Source organism: Nelumbo nucifera, chromosome 1, assembly GCF_055504915.1.
Source record: "Nelumbo nucifera cultivar China Antique chromosome 1, China Antique-T2T, whole genome shotgun sequence".
NCBI lineage: Eukaryota > Viridiplantae > Streptophyta > Magnoliopsida > Proteales > Nelumbonaceae > Nelumbo > Nelumbo nucifera.
Window position 1 is genome coordinate 15,475,110 of NC_142649.1, and position 16,341 is coordinate 15,491,450.

General features: G+C 40.5%; 1 protein-coding gene across 2 annotated transcripts in view; it reads left to right on the forward strand.

Moving 5' to 3' along the window:
* RECQL2 (RECQ helicase L2) overlaps window positions 1–16,341 on the forward strand; it is an 84,116-nt gene that overhangs the window by 48,209 nt on the left and 19,566 nt on the right. For both annotated transcript variants that reach the window (XR_737689.3, XM_010278660.3), the window contains exons 16-17: window positions 8,362–8,469; window positions 9,294–9,358. Coding sequence is in view for 1 of the 2 variants with exons in the window: in XM_010278660.3 (XP_010276962.1) it covers window positions 8,362–8,469; window positions 9,294–9,358 (173 nt within the window). In the remaining variant the exon portion in view is untranslated. The remainder of the gene's footprint in view (window positions 1–8,361; window positions 8,470–9,293; window positions 9,359–16,341) is intronic.

Genomic DNA, 16,341 nt, shown 5'->3' on the forward strand with positions numbered 1-16,341 from the left:
CCAAAGGCCGAACCGTTTTTGCCTTCGGGTCGCGGGTCACCGGTTTGACCGGCCCAGTGTATTAAAAGCGCAAGGCGCAAAAAAGGCGCAAGGGCCATTTTGCGCCTAAGGCGCAAGGTGCAAGGCGAGGTGCACGCCTCGCCTATTATCTAAAATTAAAATACATAAATATAATATGTAAAGCATATTCAAATGAGAATTTAAAAATGAAATCAAACATATAAATCATTTTTTTTGATAAATAACATCAATTTCATTAAAATAATGAATAGACACAAGAAGATCCCCTTAGAGGCGCAAGGAGCAGCCTCTCCAAACAGAAAATACACAAACTACAACAGAGAAAACATGAATGTTGAAATTAAAACAATAGTTACAATTGTGCCCAGAACAATGTTTCCCTATTTATCCCTTGTTTTGTCAAGACATCAGCAAAAGCATTTGCTGATCTCCCAACCCATTGTACTGTTATAGACATATTTCTTGTCAGCCATTTGAATTTCTTTAACTCATTTTTGTAGCCCCAAATGACATCCTCCAAATTATTTAACCAGTCCACCACTGTCTTAGAGTCTCCTTCAATCAGAAGCTGCTCCACGCCCACTTCTTTTGCAAGAAGTATTCCTTGTATTGCAGCTAGCAGTTCTGCCCGGATAGAGTTCCCAACTCCTAAAGGGCCAGAGTAGATTAAGACAACCTCTCCAGCCTCATTCCTTAGTGCACCTCCCATCCCAGAGGGACCCGGGTTACCCTGGCTACTCCCATCAAAATTCAGCTTCAAAGAACCAAGAGGAGGGGGGACCCAGCTAGTTACTGGCCTTCCCTTGTAGGAGGAACAACTTGCTACCAACTTCCAATTCTTCCAACAATCAATAAAAGTAAAATGGTTAAATAATTCTAGAGTCTTTAACCAATGTAAAGACCTGGACAAAATGCAGTTCTTTAAGGTTTGACTTCCTTTTTCTTGGTAGATTCTGGCATTCCTTTCTTCCCATTACTGTCCATAACAATGCTGCTCGTGAAAACATATAAATCATTTTCAAGCATATAAAACCCACAATCTCTTTTTTTTTTCTCAATTGCATCAAGTAGCTAATGTGACATATTACATTCCTAATTCTACAAGCCGCCTTTGTGCCACGCCCCTCGAGGCAAGCCCAGACAAGGCCATGTCACCGAAGCTTCAAGAATCCCCTATTTGGTAATGTTGTCCATTCATTCATCCTAATAAAATATCTTCTTAAAAGCAATTAAAACTATAAAATTATTATTTTTTGTGTGAAAACTAAGAATTTAAGACCCTAACATGGCCTTGTTTGGGCTTGCCTCAAGGGGTGTGGCACGGGGGGTCGGGGGCTGCCAAACTCAAAATGGAAAAAGCGGCAAATTTTCAAAAGGCGCACGCCTGGGCTAAGGTGCAAGGTGCACTAGGTGCACCAGGCATGCGCCTTTTGAATGGGCTGCACCTAGGCCTTGGGCAAGGCGCCTACCCTAAAACGCGCCTCGCTTGTGCGCCTGAGGCGTGCCTTTTAAATCACTGTACCGGCCGTGTTGAATGGTTCAGACTATGCCACATCAGCGCATATATGTGTATAAGTATATATTTTAGTAATGTATAAATATGTTTTAGATATGTTATATGTAATATTGTATATTTAATATATGTTATTTAATTCAGTTTTTAATTTTTTATTTATTAAAATATTTAAAATTGCAATTTGAGGCCAAAAAAGGTTTTTTTTTTCACGAAAATAGCGGGGCAAGGCACCTACGGCTCCTTGGGGCGCATAGATCTCGAAAAGTTACCCAAAATAAGAAAAATCACCTCAATCAGACATCAGAGTGCAAAATTATGGCCTCTAAAAGTATGCATGTATTTAGTGTGCAACCCTCGGCCTGGTCACCGGGTCGAACGGATCAACGGTTGAACCGGCCGGGTCGAACAGTTTTTGACCGTCTAACAGGTCTTGACTGAATCGGACCCGGAATCCTGTCCGGGTGACGGTTCGAACAGTTCGACTGGTCGAGTCAACGGTAGGTTGAAAACACTGCATACAACACATACCAGAATTTACACTATCGTATTTTCCTACCCGCTTTGGCCAGCCCCCAAAATAGAGCTTCCCTGTCAACTCCTTCCCTAGCTAAGGAACTGCTAAAGATTTGGCTGATCTTTAAAAGCAGTTGTTTCGAATGCTGCTACAGTAACCCGAACCAGGAAGTGAAGGAAGAAGAAGAGGAAGAAGAAGAAGGAAATAAGGGTCTGTCGAAAACTGATGGTTGCACCTCCAATCGACCCCCTTAATCTTTATTAGAGTCTAATAATCTTTTACAAAGACTAAATTGCCCATACTTAAGTGTGGGGCAGAGTACTCTAATAAAACAGCCACATAAGCAAACTACTTAACACACATTAGATGACTAAACTACCCCTATTCGGCTCACTTTAACACTCCCCCTCAAGCTGGAGAATATATGTCATTTAATCTCAGCTTGTCACATAGGTAGTTCACTTTTTCTGAGCTTATTTTGTAAACAAATCTGCCCACTGATCATTCGAGCCCACATGTTCTATACTTATCTCTCCAGCCATAACCTTCTCCCTCACAAAGTGGCAATCAACTTCTATGTGCTTTGTTCTCTCATGAAAGACAGGGTTGGATGAGATATGGATTGCAGCTTGATTGTCACAGTACAATCTCATAGGTTTATCCATGTGAAACCCAATTTCTTTTAGGAGATTCCTCAACCACACTAATTCACAGGTAGTGTGAGCCATGGCCCTATACTCAGCTTCAGCACTGCTTCTGGCCACAACCGTCTGCTTTTTACTCTTCCATGTCACAAGATTTCCCCCAAGAAATGTGCAATAGCCTGTAGTAGATCTTCTATCATTCACTAAGCCTACCCAGTCTGCATCTGTATACCCGACTACTTCAAGTTTTCCTCCTGGTTTATACAATAGCCCACGGCCTGGAGCTCCTTTCAAATACCTTACAATTCTAAGAACTGCATCCTAGTGAGGTATACGAGGGTTTTGCATGAATTGGCTCACCACACTGACTGCAAAGGAGATGTCGGGTCTCGTAATAGTCAGATAGTTCAGCTTTCCCACTAGTCGTCTATATCTTCCAAGATCTTCAAATACTTCTCCTGTATCACTGCTCAACTTAACATTTGGTTCCATAGGGTTCTCAGCCGGTTTTGCACCTAGCAGTCCCGTTTCTTCCAATAGGTCAAGAACATATTTCCTTTGGCACAGATTTACTCCTTGTTTTGACCTAACAACTTCTATTCCCAAGAAATATTTTAATGTTCCAAGGTCTTTTGTTTGAAAATGATTTTGCAGAAATACCTTTAGTTTGTCAATCCCCAATTTATCACTACCAGTGATGACAATATCATCCACATAGACCACCAATAAGATCTTCCCAGCTTCTGAGTCATAGCTGAACACAGAGTGATCAACCTGGCATTGCTTCATTCCAAAACTCTTCACCACTTCGCTGAACTTCCCGAACCAAGCACGTGGTGATTGCTTCAACCCATAAATTGCCTTCTTCAGTCTGTACACCTTACCATCCTCCCCCTGAGCAACAAACCCAGGCGGTTGCTCCATATATACCTCCTCCACCAGATCACCATGGAGGAAGGCATTTTTTATGTCAAGCTGAAACAGAGGCCAATCATACATAACTGCCAGGGAAATTAGTACACGAATAGAACCAATCTTAGCCACCGGAGAGAATGTTTCCATGTAGTCCACTCCATACAACTGTGAGTAACCTTTAGCAACAAGTCTGGCCTTCAGACGCTCTACACTACCATCTAGCAAGTGTTTCACAGTATACACCCATTTACAGCCCACAACATGCTTACCAGGTGGGAGAGTAGTAAGTTCCCACGTTTGAGTATGTTGAAGAGCAGAAAGTTCCTCCTCCATTGCCCGTCGCCACCCAGGTGAACTAAGATCTTCATGAACATTGTTAGGTATGGAAATAGAGGACAAAAGTGAAACAAAGTGGCGATGTGAGGTAGAAAGACGAGATAAAGAAACAAAATTGGAAATGGAATGGAGGGTAGAACTGCGTTTACCTTTCCATAAGGCAATGGGTAGGTCAAGGTCTGAAGGTTCAGCAGTAGGAGCCATGAGAGGATCCACAGATGAGGTAGAAGCTGGAGGAGGGGCCGGTGTCGTTCGATGTGTATACACTTGTCGGATCGGTGGTCGTCCGGTGGTGATCAGCACTGGATGAGGTGATGAGTCGGCTCCAACAACAGCATCTGGAACAAGATCACTGATAGGAAGAGTTATAGGAAGTAAGGATGGAGACAAGGGAGCTTCAGGACTCGAGAAGAAGGGTACAGACTCAAAAAAGGTGACATTAGGGCAGACATAGCATTTTCGGGTAATGGGATTATAACATTTGTACCCTTTTTGAGTCCAAGAGTAGCCAAGGAAGACACATTTAATTGAGCGTGCATCTAGCTTGTCTATTCCAGGACTTAGATTGTGGACAAAGCACACACAACCAAAGACATGAGGAGTTAATGGAAATGGAGATAAAGTGGGAAACAAGATAGAGAAAGGGGACCGACCTTGAAGAATAGACCGAGCAGTTTCAAGGAGCTGACGGTTCTTCCGTTCAGCTACCCCATTTTGTTGAGGGGTGAATGCACATGAGGTCTGATGAATAATGCCATGTTGTTCTAAATACTGTTGAAATGAAGTAAGAAAGTATTCACGACCATTATCTGGATGAAGAACTTTGATTGGAACACCAAATTGTGTCCGTATTTCAGCATGAAATTTTTGAAAAATGGAAAATAATTCACTTATTTCTTTCATTAAGTAAATCCATGTCATTCTTGAACAATCATCAATAAAGGAGACAAAATACTTGTACCCATTATAAGACTCTATTTTGATTGGACCCCAAACATCTGAATGAACCAAAGAAAAAGGACTCAACATACGACTCTCATCTCTTGGACTGAAGGACACACGACGATGTTTCCCAAACTGACATGACTCACATTGCAAAACTGACAAATGACTCAATGACGGAACCAATATCTTGAGAGCCTTGAGAGATGGATGTCCCAGACGGCAATGCCATTGTAGAGGAGTAAGTGAAGTCTAAAGAGCAATTGAAGATCCATCACCGTCAAGATAATACAATCCACCAGCTTCATGCCCCCCACCAATCTTCTTCCCCGTCTTGAGATCCTGAAAAACACAAGTGGAAGGAAAGAAGGTAACAGAACAGTTAAGAGCTTTGGTTATTTTACTAACAGACATAAGATTGAATGGAAACTTAGGTACATATAAAACAGATGATAAGGGCACAGAAGCCATGTCAACATTACCAACACCACAGATGGGAGATGGGGACCCATTGGCAAGAGTAACAGTTTGTGATGTGGAGGTTTCAGAAAGAGAAGAGAACACACCTGGAGACCCGGTCATATGATCTGAGGCTCCAGAGTCAATAATCCAAGGAGTGGGCAAGTGTGGCAGTGGTATGTTGTGAAGTAGTTTGAAGGAACTATTCATACTTATCACGCGGTACACTCACCATCTCCCTCCCAAAAGTAGATGTAGATGTGGAAGGAGTTCGGTCTGCCTGTTTACTGTCACTGATGTCAATTTCACCTACTACAGCATGATTAGCCCATTTGGAGGGAGGGCCATGTAGGTCATAACAGAAATTCACTGTGTGTCCTTCCCTACCACAATGAGTACACTTCCTTGCAGAGTTATTCTTCCCTCTACCACGGCCTCCCCCTGAGTCACGACCACCCCGACCAATCATGGAACTGCCACGGCCACCCCCACCAATCATGGAACTACCACGACCACCCCGACCAATCAGACTGTGTGGGATTCTCTGTTTGTCCCAAAGAGATTCTGCGAAACCGTGAGAAAACTTCCTCAAGTGTAGGAAGGGTGGAGCTCCCTAATATTTGGGCTCTAACTGGTTAATACTCCGGTTTCAGCCCAACCAAAAATTTTGTAACATCTAGTTGTTCCCTTTGCTGTTGCTGAACTTTAATATCTGGAGTGAGGGGATGATAGACATTGAGCTCATTCCACATATTCTTCATGCTGGCATAGTACTCTTCTAGTGTTTTGTTTCCTTGTTGCAAATCAAAGTACTCCTGGTAAAGTTGATATACTCTCATTGTATTATCTTGTCCAGAATACAACTTCTTAGCATGTTCCCATATATCCTTAGCCGTATCAAGAAACATGAAGTTGGCACTAATTTTTTGTTCCATACTGTTTCATAGCCAAGTCATGATTTGATCATCTTCTTGTTCCCAATCATCAAACCCTGGGGAGTCAGCTAATGGTTTCTCATCTTTTATGTGCTTCACTTTCCTCTTTGCCTTGAGGAAAACTTCCACAGATTTAGCCCATGGAACATAGTTCTCCCCATTCAGTTTAATTGAAGTCATCTGTACACCTAGGTAGTCAGGGGAAACCACCACACTAGGTTTCTGATCATTACACCCATCTCCTATTGCTGCCATGGTACCTTTCACAGTTGCCCCTAACCTGAATTCTCAGCAACAAGCCGACTGCTGTTATCCAGAAATTGATGTTCCAGCACTTATAGCAACCCCTAAACACAATAGTGGATACACACGCCTTGTTCTTACTCACACTACTGCTGATTTCACAACACCACGAACTACATAAGAATCAATTTAACACTTCAGTAATCACATATAAGCCCTCTTATAATCCACTCAATAAGGATTGTGCCACACAACCACCACAGCATAGTCAAACCTGTTACACCCAGTTCAGACTAGTTTAACACTTTTAAGAGGGCACAACACAGCCACAAAAGTTCGGCTAGGTCACAACATTACACCTTACACCACTCGGCCACTTACAGCAGCCCTAACACCACTAAACAACTTACAGCAGGCCCTACACCATTCGGCTACTGTACACACAGCCCGCTCTAGGGCAACAGTGAACCTAGTTCTCTAGGTTCTGATCAGTACTAACAGCCTCTTGAAGGGTTTCTACCCAGAAATACGAGCAACACAAGAAGAAGAGATAACCGACCTTCCTTTGAGGGTCTCAATCAACCATTCACTGCTGAAGTCACTTTTCTTGGTGAAGAGGAATATGCGCAGCAGAGAGAGACAAGCTGTGAGATTTCAGACCTAGGGCGAACTAGTTTTCTCCACTGACTGAACAGAAATGCAGGGAAGGAGAGCCACGAACACTGCTGAGGTGCTTTACCAACTGAAGTAGGTCAGGAACATGGCTCTGATACCATGTTTCGAATGCTGCTATAGTAACCCGAACCAGGAAGTGAAGGAAGAAGAGGAAGAAGGAGAAGGAAATAAGGGTCTGTCGAAAACTGATGATTGCACCTCCAGTCGACCCCCTTAATCTTTATTAGAGTCTAATAATCTTTTACAAAGACTAAATTGCCCATACTTAAGTGTGGGGCAGAGTACTCTAATAAAACCACCACATAAGCAAACTACTTAACACACATAAGATGACTAAACTACCCCTATTCGGCTCACTTTAACAGCAGCTAAATGAGGTGTTTACCCAAGAGCCAAAGTTCTAACTTCTAGTGTAGGTACACTTCCCTGGCTAAGGAACTGCTAAAGATTTGGCTGGTCTTTAAAAGCAGCTAAATGAGGTGTTTACCCAAGGGCCAAAGTTCTAACTTCTCTTCTAGTGTAGGTACAACCATGGACCTTATCCCTCACCTCTTGTCCACCTTATCATTGCCTCAGAGTTACCTTCAATTTCCAATCCATTATAACCCAGTGAAGCTGATAATCTCAAACTGTCATAGCAGTTAGGTACAGGTTTATTTCCATAGTCTATTGGGCCTGAATCTATTCTGAGTCTTCTCAAAATCTGTTTTTGAAGCCTTACAAAGCTGGTGATTTCTTGGTGCCTCATCCCTCTTGCTACTCTTTGGTGTATCTTGATGGGAAGAAACAGCAGGGTCTTTAATGGCAAATCCTCACAGTGGGATGAAGTCTGCCGGAACATCTTTGCTAAGATCGCTTCTTGGGAAATTCTTCAAACTCTTATACTGCATAACTTTTTGTATTCATTATACATTTGCTGTTTTGGGAATGGTGCATACTTGTACAGCTTCTCACTGTATAGGGGTTCTTCCTCTTTATACATCATAATGAAATTATTCCTTACTTTTTCTAATATATATATATGTATGTATGTATGTATATAGGAACATACTAGGTTGACAATATCCTAGAAGTAAACTCTTGCATTTCTCATTTGAATTTTTATTGACCTATGTGCATTCCTTGGTAGTTAAGGGTTACATTTGAAATCGTTCTTTACAGGTCAGGCAAAAGCTATTGTTTCTCTACTACAGGAGATACAAGAAAAAGACCAGAGGGCGACAATGTTGCAACTGGTAGACAAGGTCAAAGTCAAGTATAAGGAATCAGGTTAGCTGAATCTGTTTTTTTTTTTTTTGATCAATAACTGAAATTTTATTAAGAAGCCTGATTATGATTACAAGTATACATCTACTCAAAGAGAGATACAAAATCCTCCCCTTTACAGAGCATTAAACACTTACCCGCCCCATTACATTACATTTTACAACTATGCCCAAAATATTTGCTCTCATCCCACTCCCTGTTTAGCCAAAAAGTTGTCCATACAGTTTGCTTCCCTTTGCACACATTGTACCCTTACTTCCATTAGTGATACTATGTGGTGAAACTGAATAAAGAAGAGGAAAACAGAGGAGAAAGAGAGACTGAGAGAAGAACAAGAGAGGAAGAGGAAAGAAGAGGAGAGCTTGAGCCAAATAGGATTGAGTCAATAGTGCCGACTCACCCATTTAGTTTTATATTATTGTTTAAAAGAATAATAAAGTTACATTACTGCCCTCCCTTACAAAAAAGTGCATAAAACACTTAAGTATTACTACAAAAACAATGGGTGCTATTGAATGGATTGAAGCATTTTGGAAATTTCCTCCGAACTACATGGTTTTAATGTGCATAGGTTATATTTTTCATGAGCATATAATTATAGATTTTTAATGGAATGGTTTTGTTTAAAATGCATCTTATTGTTGCACAAAATTCGTGATTGTTTTATTCTCTGTCATTGTTTCTTAACTTTATACAATGTTCTTTTATTAAATATCATGTATATCTAGCAAGTTAGCAACTAAATACTCCTATTACTGATTATATATTAACAAAGTTGTATGGTGTGACTGCAATATAACCATTCATATTGGTTGGTGAATTTCCAGGCTCGGACCTAAAGAAAGAGGAGACCGAACAGCTCATCATTCAGCTTATATTAGATCGCGTTTTGGTAAGTTCCTTGACTTTTCATGCTCTATCTCCAATGATACCAAAGACTTTATCATCCTCACAAACTTACTGGGTAAATTCCTGTAAAATTAAACAACTTTCAAGTTTATCTCTGCTAATTAACATTGCTAAGAAGCATTCAGTAGCTAATATTTAGATATGGCAGCCCCTGATTTATAAGTGGTTGACTAGGGTCACATATTCTTCTTATGGGTACTAGTTTTCATCAGTTAAACTTTTTGAAATTTGTTTTGTGAAATTTTCTTGTTTTCTGCTATTGCAAATATATGACTTGCAAAGTATGCCATAGCTGATACAGATTTGTAGCTTTCTTGAAGAAAAAATACTATTACTGCTCAATGTTATTGAAATATGAAGCACTGATGTCAATGCAGTGAGGTGATTTCTAGCTGTTTGGCTTCCCTATGCTAATAACTGACTAGTCAACCGCTAAAAAGATGTATTGCAAATTTTAGATATTTATGCTATTTTATAAGCTGTAGATTCAAGTATGCACTAAAAGAACACATAGAAAATTATTATACAGTTTTCATTTTACAAACATAAAGGCTGGATGGGCTGGGGGATAGGGAGTCATAGTCTTTGTTTTTCAAAGAATGAGTATAATTTTGAGCACCTGATGTGGATCCCTTGTTTTAGTCAACTTAATGTTAGGACAGTGTTGATTGGAAGAACATAAAAAAACTCCCTTGTCATTACCACATCATAGAAAATTGTTATACTGCTCCACACAGGAGTCGGCTTTGAGGGTGAGTCAACCTCCTAAGAAGAAGCAAAAGGAGATAGGGAAATAGAGGGGAAAATTCTCATGCCAATTCCATTGCTCTACTGCTACTTATACGCTTTACATGTGAAGCCATGTGCACTTAGTTGTTCCCAGTATCCTGACATGGCTTCCTATGGTAAACATACCAGATGAGTGGTTTAGCTGGTGAGGTCGAGTGTGAGGGACCATGGTCATCCCTGAGTTTGTCTGGGCTCGGGTTTGGAGCACACCCAACAGGTGAAATGGGCTGGGTTCTATCACAAATTGTCAAGGCAAATGGCATGCATGTAATAAAATAGATGCGTTCTCATCGGTATCAACATGTAATAAAATAGATGCATATATAATATTCTTCTTTGACCCATCTCATTGCTGGTCCTTTGCCTCCATCTTTTCCGGTCAGAAGAATATGGCTCCCTTTTGTCCCTCGAAAGGTTTCCTTCTTTATTTGGGAGGTCTCTTGGTGATGCATTAATACAGGTAATATCATCCACAAGAAAAGTTCTGACCAACTTTATGTGTCTCCCTACATTTGCATTATGTGCATGAGGGATGGTGAATCTATTGGTCACCTCCTTATCAACTATGTGGCTGCTAGATACTTATGGAAATTCTTCTTGGACATGCTTCATGGTGATGTTTTCATTGGGTCTCTCCCAATTCTGTATCTGATCTCCAATGGCCTTCTTGCAAGCTTGGCCATAGGGGAAAAATCTTTGGAAGGCTATCTCTCATGCTGTCATGTGGTGCGTCTGAGAGGAGCATAATAGAATTTTGAGATCAAATCATCTCCTTTGAACGATCTTACAGGTAGAATTTTTCATAAAATCTTCTCTTGGATGCTTTCCTGCAAGAAATTCAAAAGGGTTAGGTATGGTGATTTGGGCAGGAATCTGATCAGTCTTGAACTCATCTGTTGGGGATCTTCATGGATGCCTACCTCTCAATCATAGGCAGAATGCAGGCTTCGTTTTAAGGTTTGATGGTGGCTGCTGATCTGGTTTCAGTAATAGAGGGGTGGTTGGTATTGGTGGGCTTATTCTCAATAGTGTTGGCAGTGTGGTTTGGGTCTTTAGTGAGGCTGTTGGTATTACTGATGCTTCTGAAGTCGAAGTTAGAGCCCTTCTGGTTGGTTTGAGGGATGACAAGTCTTTATTGGCTACACCTCTTTCTGTTGAGGGTGATTCTAGGAATGCTATTGGTTGGGCGTCCAGTATGGACCTAGGCTCTTTGAGGTTGGCACACTTTATTAATGAGATCTGTGACATTTCAGCTTCTTTCAAATTCTCCTTTAGATGGATTCCAAGGGATCTATTTGGTGGCATAGCCTATGTTACTCTAGATGTCATAGTGCCTTTTTTGGTTCTTTTGTTTGTGCATTCCCTTTCCCCCTTTTGTTACCATGAAATGAAAGTAATCTTTTCTGAAAAAAAAAACTAAGAAAAAAGGTTATTTGATATGGGATATGAGGTGATTTGATATGGGAAGAACTGAAGTTCCAGATTTGATATGGGATATGGGATGATTGAGTATTTTGTCATTCTTTGCCATCCTGTCAAAAAGGTTATTCTTTTTATTGATGGGTTGATTTCTTTATGAATTGTTAGGTAAAAACATGTTTTTCATTTCCTTTGATATTCATTAGTTCCAAAATTTATAAATATAGTCTATGAAAATAAAAAAGAAAAGACACAAAACTTATTTTAGCAAGTAATCTTGCAAGGATATAAGATTGCCATCCTTATTATTTCTTTCATTATTTTTTAAAAACAGGCATGTTCATAATGCTTATGCACTCATAGCTCCTGCAAGTGGAATGCCTTACACCACCCCTCCAAGCAGTTATTTAAAAGGAGCACCTAGGCACATAGGCGAGGCACATTTTAAGGTATGTGTCTTGTCTATTCCACCAGGCACAACACTTTCAAAAGGCACACACCTGGTGTGCATAGGCATGCATCTGGTGCGCCTTGCACTTCAGTCCAAGCACGTGCCTTTTGAAAATTTGCACATTTTTTATTTTTTATTTTTGTTTTTTATGCCTAGTGGCTGGGCTGGGGCCTCCATCCTGGACCCCCAACCAATCTCCTCAAGGAAAGCCCAAAAAAGTCCATATCAAAGTCTTAAGTTCTTAATCCCTATAAAAAAGACTATAACTTTAATTGTCTTTTAAAAATATCTTTTATTAAGATGAATGAATGAGAAACATTAGCAAATATGGGGTTTTCAGAGCTTCGATGAGCGAGCAAAGTGAGTGAATGTGAGCAAAGTGAGTGAATGTTGCTCATTCATTCACATTAATAAAAGATAATTTTAAAAGACAATTAAAGTTATAAAATCTTTTTCTATAGGGATTAAGAACTTAAGACCCTGATATGGACTTGTTTGGGCTTGCCTCGAGGGGCTTGGTTGGTATAAAGGCAATTCGTAGAATTAGGAATGCATAATGTTTAACATCACATTAGCCACTTGAAGTAACGCAATTGGGAAAAGAATAAAGAGATTGAGGGTTTTACATGCTTGAATATGTTTTATATGTTATGCTTGATTTTATTTATTTTTATCAGTGAATATTCAGATTTATTAAATCAAAGTCAAAGATAGTACAACTTAGGGAGAGGCATGAGATGCTACCTCCCCTTTAAAGAGGGGAGATGGAAGAAACCATCAACCCTTTAGTTAAAGAACATAACAAAGGAAAAAGAAAATTACAAGGAAGCCCAATACAATGAAACCCGAGTAGCCCCTTGTTTAGCAAGGTAATCAGCCAAGGCATTAGCCGATCTACCCAGCCACTGAACTCTAACTGTCATACCCCTCAATAGCCATTTAACCTTTTTTAAAATACCCTTAAAAGTTCCAAGTGACAGTACCGGGATCAGCCAACCATCCTACTACCACCTTGGAGTCTCCTTCAATTATTAAGTTTTGCACTCCGAGTTGATAGGCAATCTGTACCCCCTGTGCCGCAGCTAGGAGTTCACCCCTCACAGAGTCTCCTATTCCCACCGGACCCGGAAAAAAGGCAATAATGTTGATGTTCTCATCTCTCAGTACACCACCAATCCCAGACGGTCCTGGGATACCCTGACTACTTCCGTCAAAGTTCAGCTTAATAAAACCCTCCATCGGTGGAGTCCAAGTTACTTGGACTCTAGGCTTCGTAGAGGAAGTGAGGGGTGAACTCCTCATTAAATCCTCAAAGGAATACTTATTTCTTTCTGAAAAATTCTGGAATTCATCTCTTCCCAAATAGTCCAAAGGAGAGTTGCTCTTATACACTTCAACATGACTCTCCCTCTTCTTGTGGTCCACACAAAGGTAGAAGGGGAAAACAGCAAATTTACCTCAGCTGGAAAGTTCAACCTACACTCAAACAAATCAAATACCCAATTCCAAATGGCTGCAGCAAAAGGACAAGAAATCAATAAGTGGTAACAGTCCTCATTTTGCGCTTGCACAAAATACACCAGTTAGGATATAAACACAAAAAAGGTCTTTTCTTCTGCAGCTTATCCATCGTATTGATTTTACCCAAGTAAACTTCCCAACAAATACAGCAATTTTTGGGGGAATAGGCCTAGACCAAACTTCCTTAACTGGGAAAGCCCGAGAGGAAGAACTGGAGCAGAGAGAATTAAAGAAAGAAGCACAAGTAAACAGCCCTTTCGGAGTCAAAGTCCAATCTTCCTATCAGGATTTATTGGGTCCAGGCAAGCAGAATCAAGTAACAATAGGAGCTCAGAAACTGATAAGGATTCCTCATCCCTCAACCCTCTACGAAATCCAAGGTCCCAATTTGTCGACAAAGGGGTATACGGGGGCAAAATAAAGGAAGACACTGGTTCTTTTTTATAAAGGGAAATAGAGAAGAGAGAATGGAACAGATCCTTAAGGGGCAAATTTCCCACCCAAGTGTCTTCCCATAAAAGAATACAAGTCCCAGAGCAAGTATCATACCTTACAAAGTGTAGAAACTGTGGGAGGATGCCATGAATTGCCTTCCAAGGTGTTGCAAGAGTTGCCCGCCTGGATACCTTTGCATCCCAACCATTTTCGGAATAGCCATGGATACTTGCCACCACTTCATACCATAACCTCTCCCTCTCTAAAGGCCACCTCCACAACCACTTACCTAGAAGGGCTACACTCTTGAAAGTGATATTCCCTATTCCTAATCCTCCCTCCTTACTTTGACTAACTATCTCCCATCTAACCAAATGATCCTTCTTCTCTTGCCTCGACTCCCACAAGAAGTCCCTCATCATTTTCTCTAACCTCTTAGCTTCCCTAGCAGGAATCTTAAAGACAAACAAAAAGTAGACCGGCAGATTAGCAAGTGTGGATTTGATCAAAGTCACTCTACCCCCCAAAGAGATAAAATTCTTTTTCCAACTTGCCAACTTCTTACCAAACTTTTCCACAACAGGGATCCAAAAGCGGCTTTCCTTTGGGTTACCTCCTAGGGGAAGACCTAGATAAGTTAAGGGCCAGGAAAAGGTGGAGCACTCTAAGCAACCTGCAATAGCCTCTATTTCTTGAGCATCCATATTGACTCCCACCACACAAATTTTTTCAAAGTTGATTTTTAGATTTGAGGCCTTTTCAAAAAAATTAATTAAATTCTTAAGGTTCCCAACCTTCCTCAAATCGCTTCCTTCACAAAAGATTATAGTATCATCTGCAAACTGAAGGTGAGTCACAGGCACACTATTTAAATTTTCATTTTAAATATGTTTTACATGTTATCTTTATGTATCTTAATTTGAGTTAATAAGTTTTTAAAGCATGTATTTTAATATTTAAGTTTATATTTTTAATTAATATTATGTTTAATATTTGTTTTTAGCTTTTTCTTTTTGTTTTTTTTTGAACTTGTGGCAATTTTTTATTCTTTTAACCTTTTTTTTTTTTGCATTTTTATGCCTTGCTTTGAAAAGGTATGCCTTGCCTTTCTTCTTGCACCTTGGGCGTAAAATGCCCCTTGTGCTTTTCTTGTGCCTTGCACTTTTAAAACACTACCTCTGAGTCTGAAAACACTAGTTGAAATTATAAAAGTTCTAAGTGGACCAACTCAATTATCAAGGATGCCCGGTCACTATTGAAAGGGATGGTAAAATCCATCGTATGGACGCCAAAACATTTGCGGAATAGGTGGGCGAATTTCAAAAATTTTCTACCTACCTTTCAGTTGGGAATCGTATTCCTTAATTTTAGAATCAAGATTCAAGGATCCTACTTGAACCAGAACAGAACTAGATCTGAACCAAAAGAGAAGGGAGTAATTATACCTGATCCAAACAAATAATATCTCCCAAAGTTGGTGTTCATGCCCAAAGAAGGTACCAAGATCTGCTCCTGCTGAAGATGACACAGCAACTGTGGAACAGAACCAGCAGAGTGCGTCCTACACACTGAATCCTTCAAAAGAATCCTTTGGATGACAATGAGCACCAAACAGAATCAGCCTTTCAACAAAGACTGATATCAAGAACTTTTCTTGATCTTTCTCTGACAGAGAAAACGAACTGCAGTGGATGGTGGTGGCTGCAACAAGAGGAAACTAGAGAAGAAGATGGCGAACTGCTTTTTCTTCTCTAGGGTTTCTGAGATCCTACCTCACAAAACTGCAGGGTGTGTTCTGTGTAAATCCCCTAGGGTTCGAATTCTTGTAATTCGAATAGGGTTTCCTCCAGATGCTTAATGATTAAGAAAAGATCTCCTGATCATATCAGGAGTTGCCCTTATCCAAATCTGTATTTGGATTAGGACTCTTCTTAATCCTATCTGCAGATTAGATAAGCTTTTGGGCTCATCCTAATCTCAGATCCACCCCTTGTTAATGACTGATCAAATCAGCCCAGTTCGAAATGGGCTTTAGGCCCAATAAGTATCAAGTGCTCAAAAGTCTTCCAAACTGCTGCCCAGTTGGGCTTCTTTGTATGGCGTGGGACCCAAGCATTGATCTACACACCAGCCACATGGGTTCGGCCCAGCCTCTATTACAAAGCCTAGCCAAATTCACTGGAGAGCCCAGTGAACCCCCTGAGCCCATCATATGGATCGTATGGGCCCAACACTTACACTAAGTGGTCCTTGGGCCAAGCCATCTTATAAAAACCCAGGGACTGTGGGCAGGTGTAAGATTAGCCCATCAGGTGTTATCCCAAATGGCCTTACACTTAACCTCTCAGCCC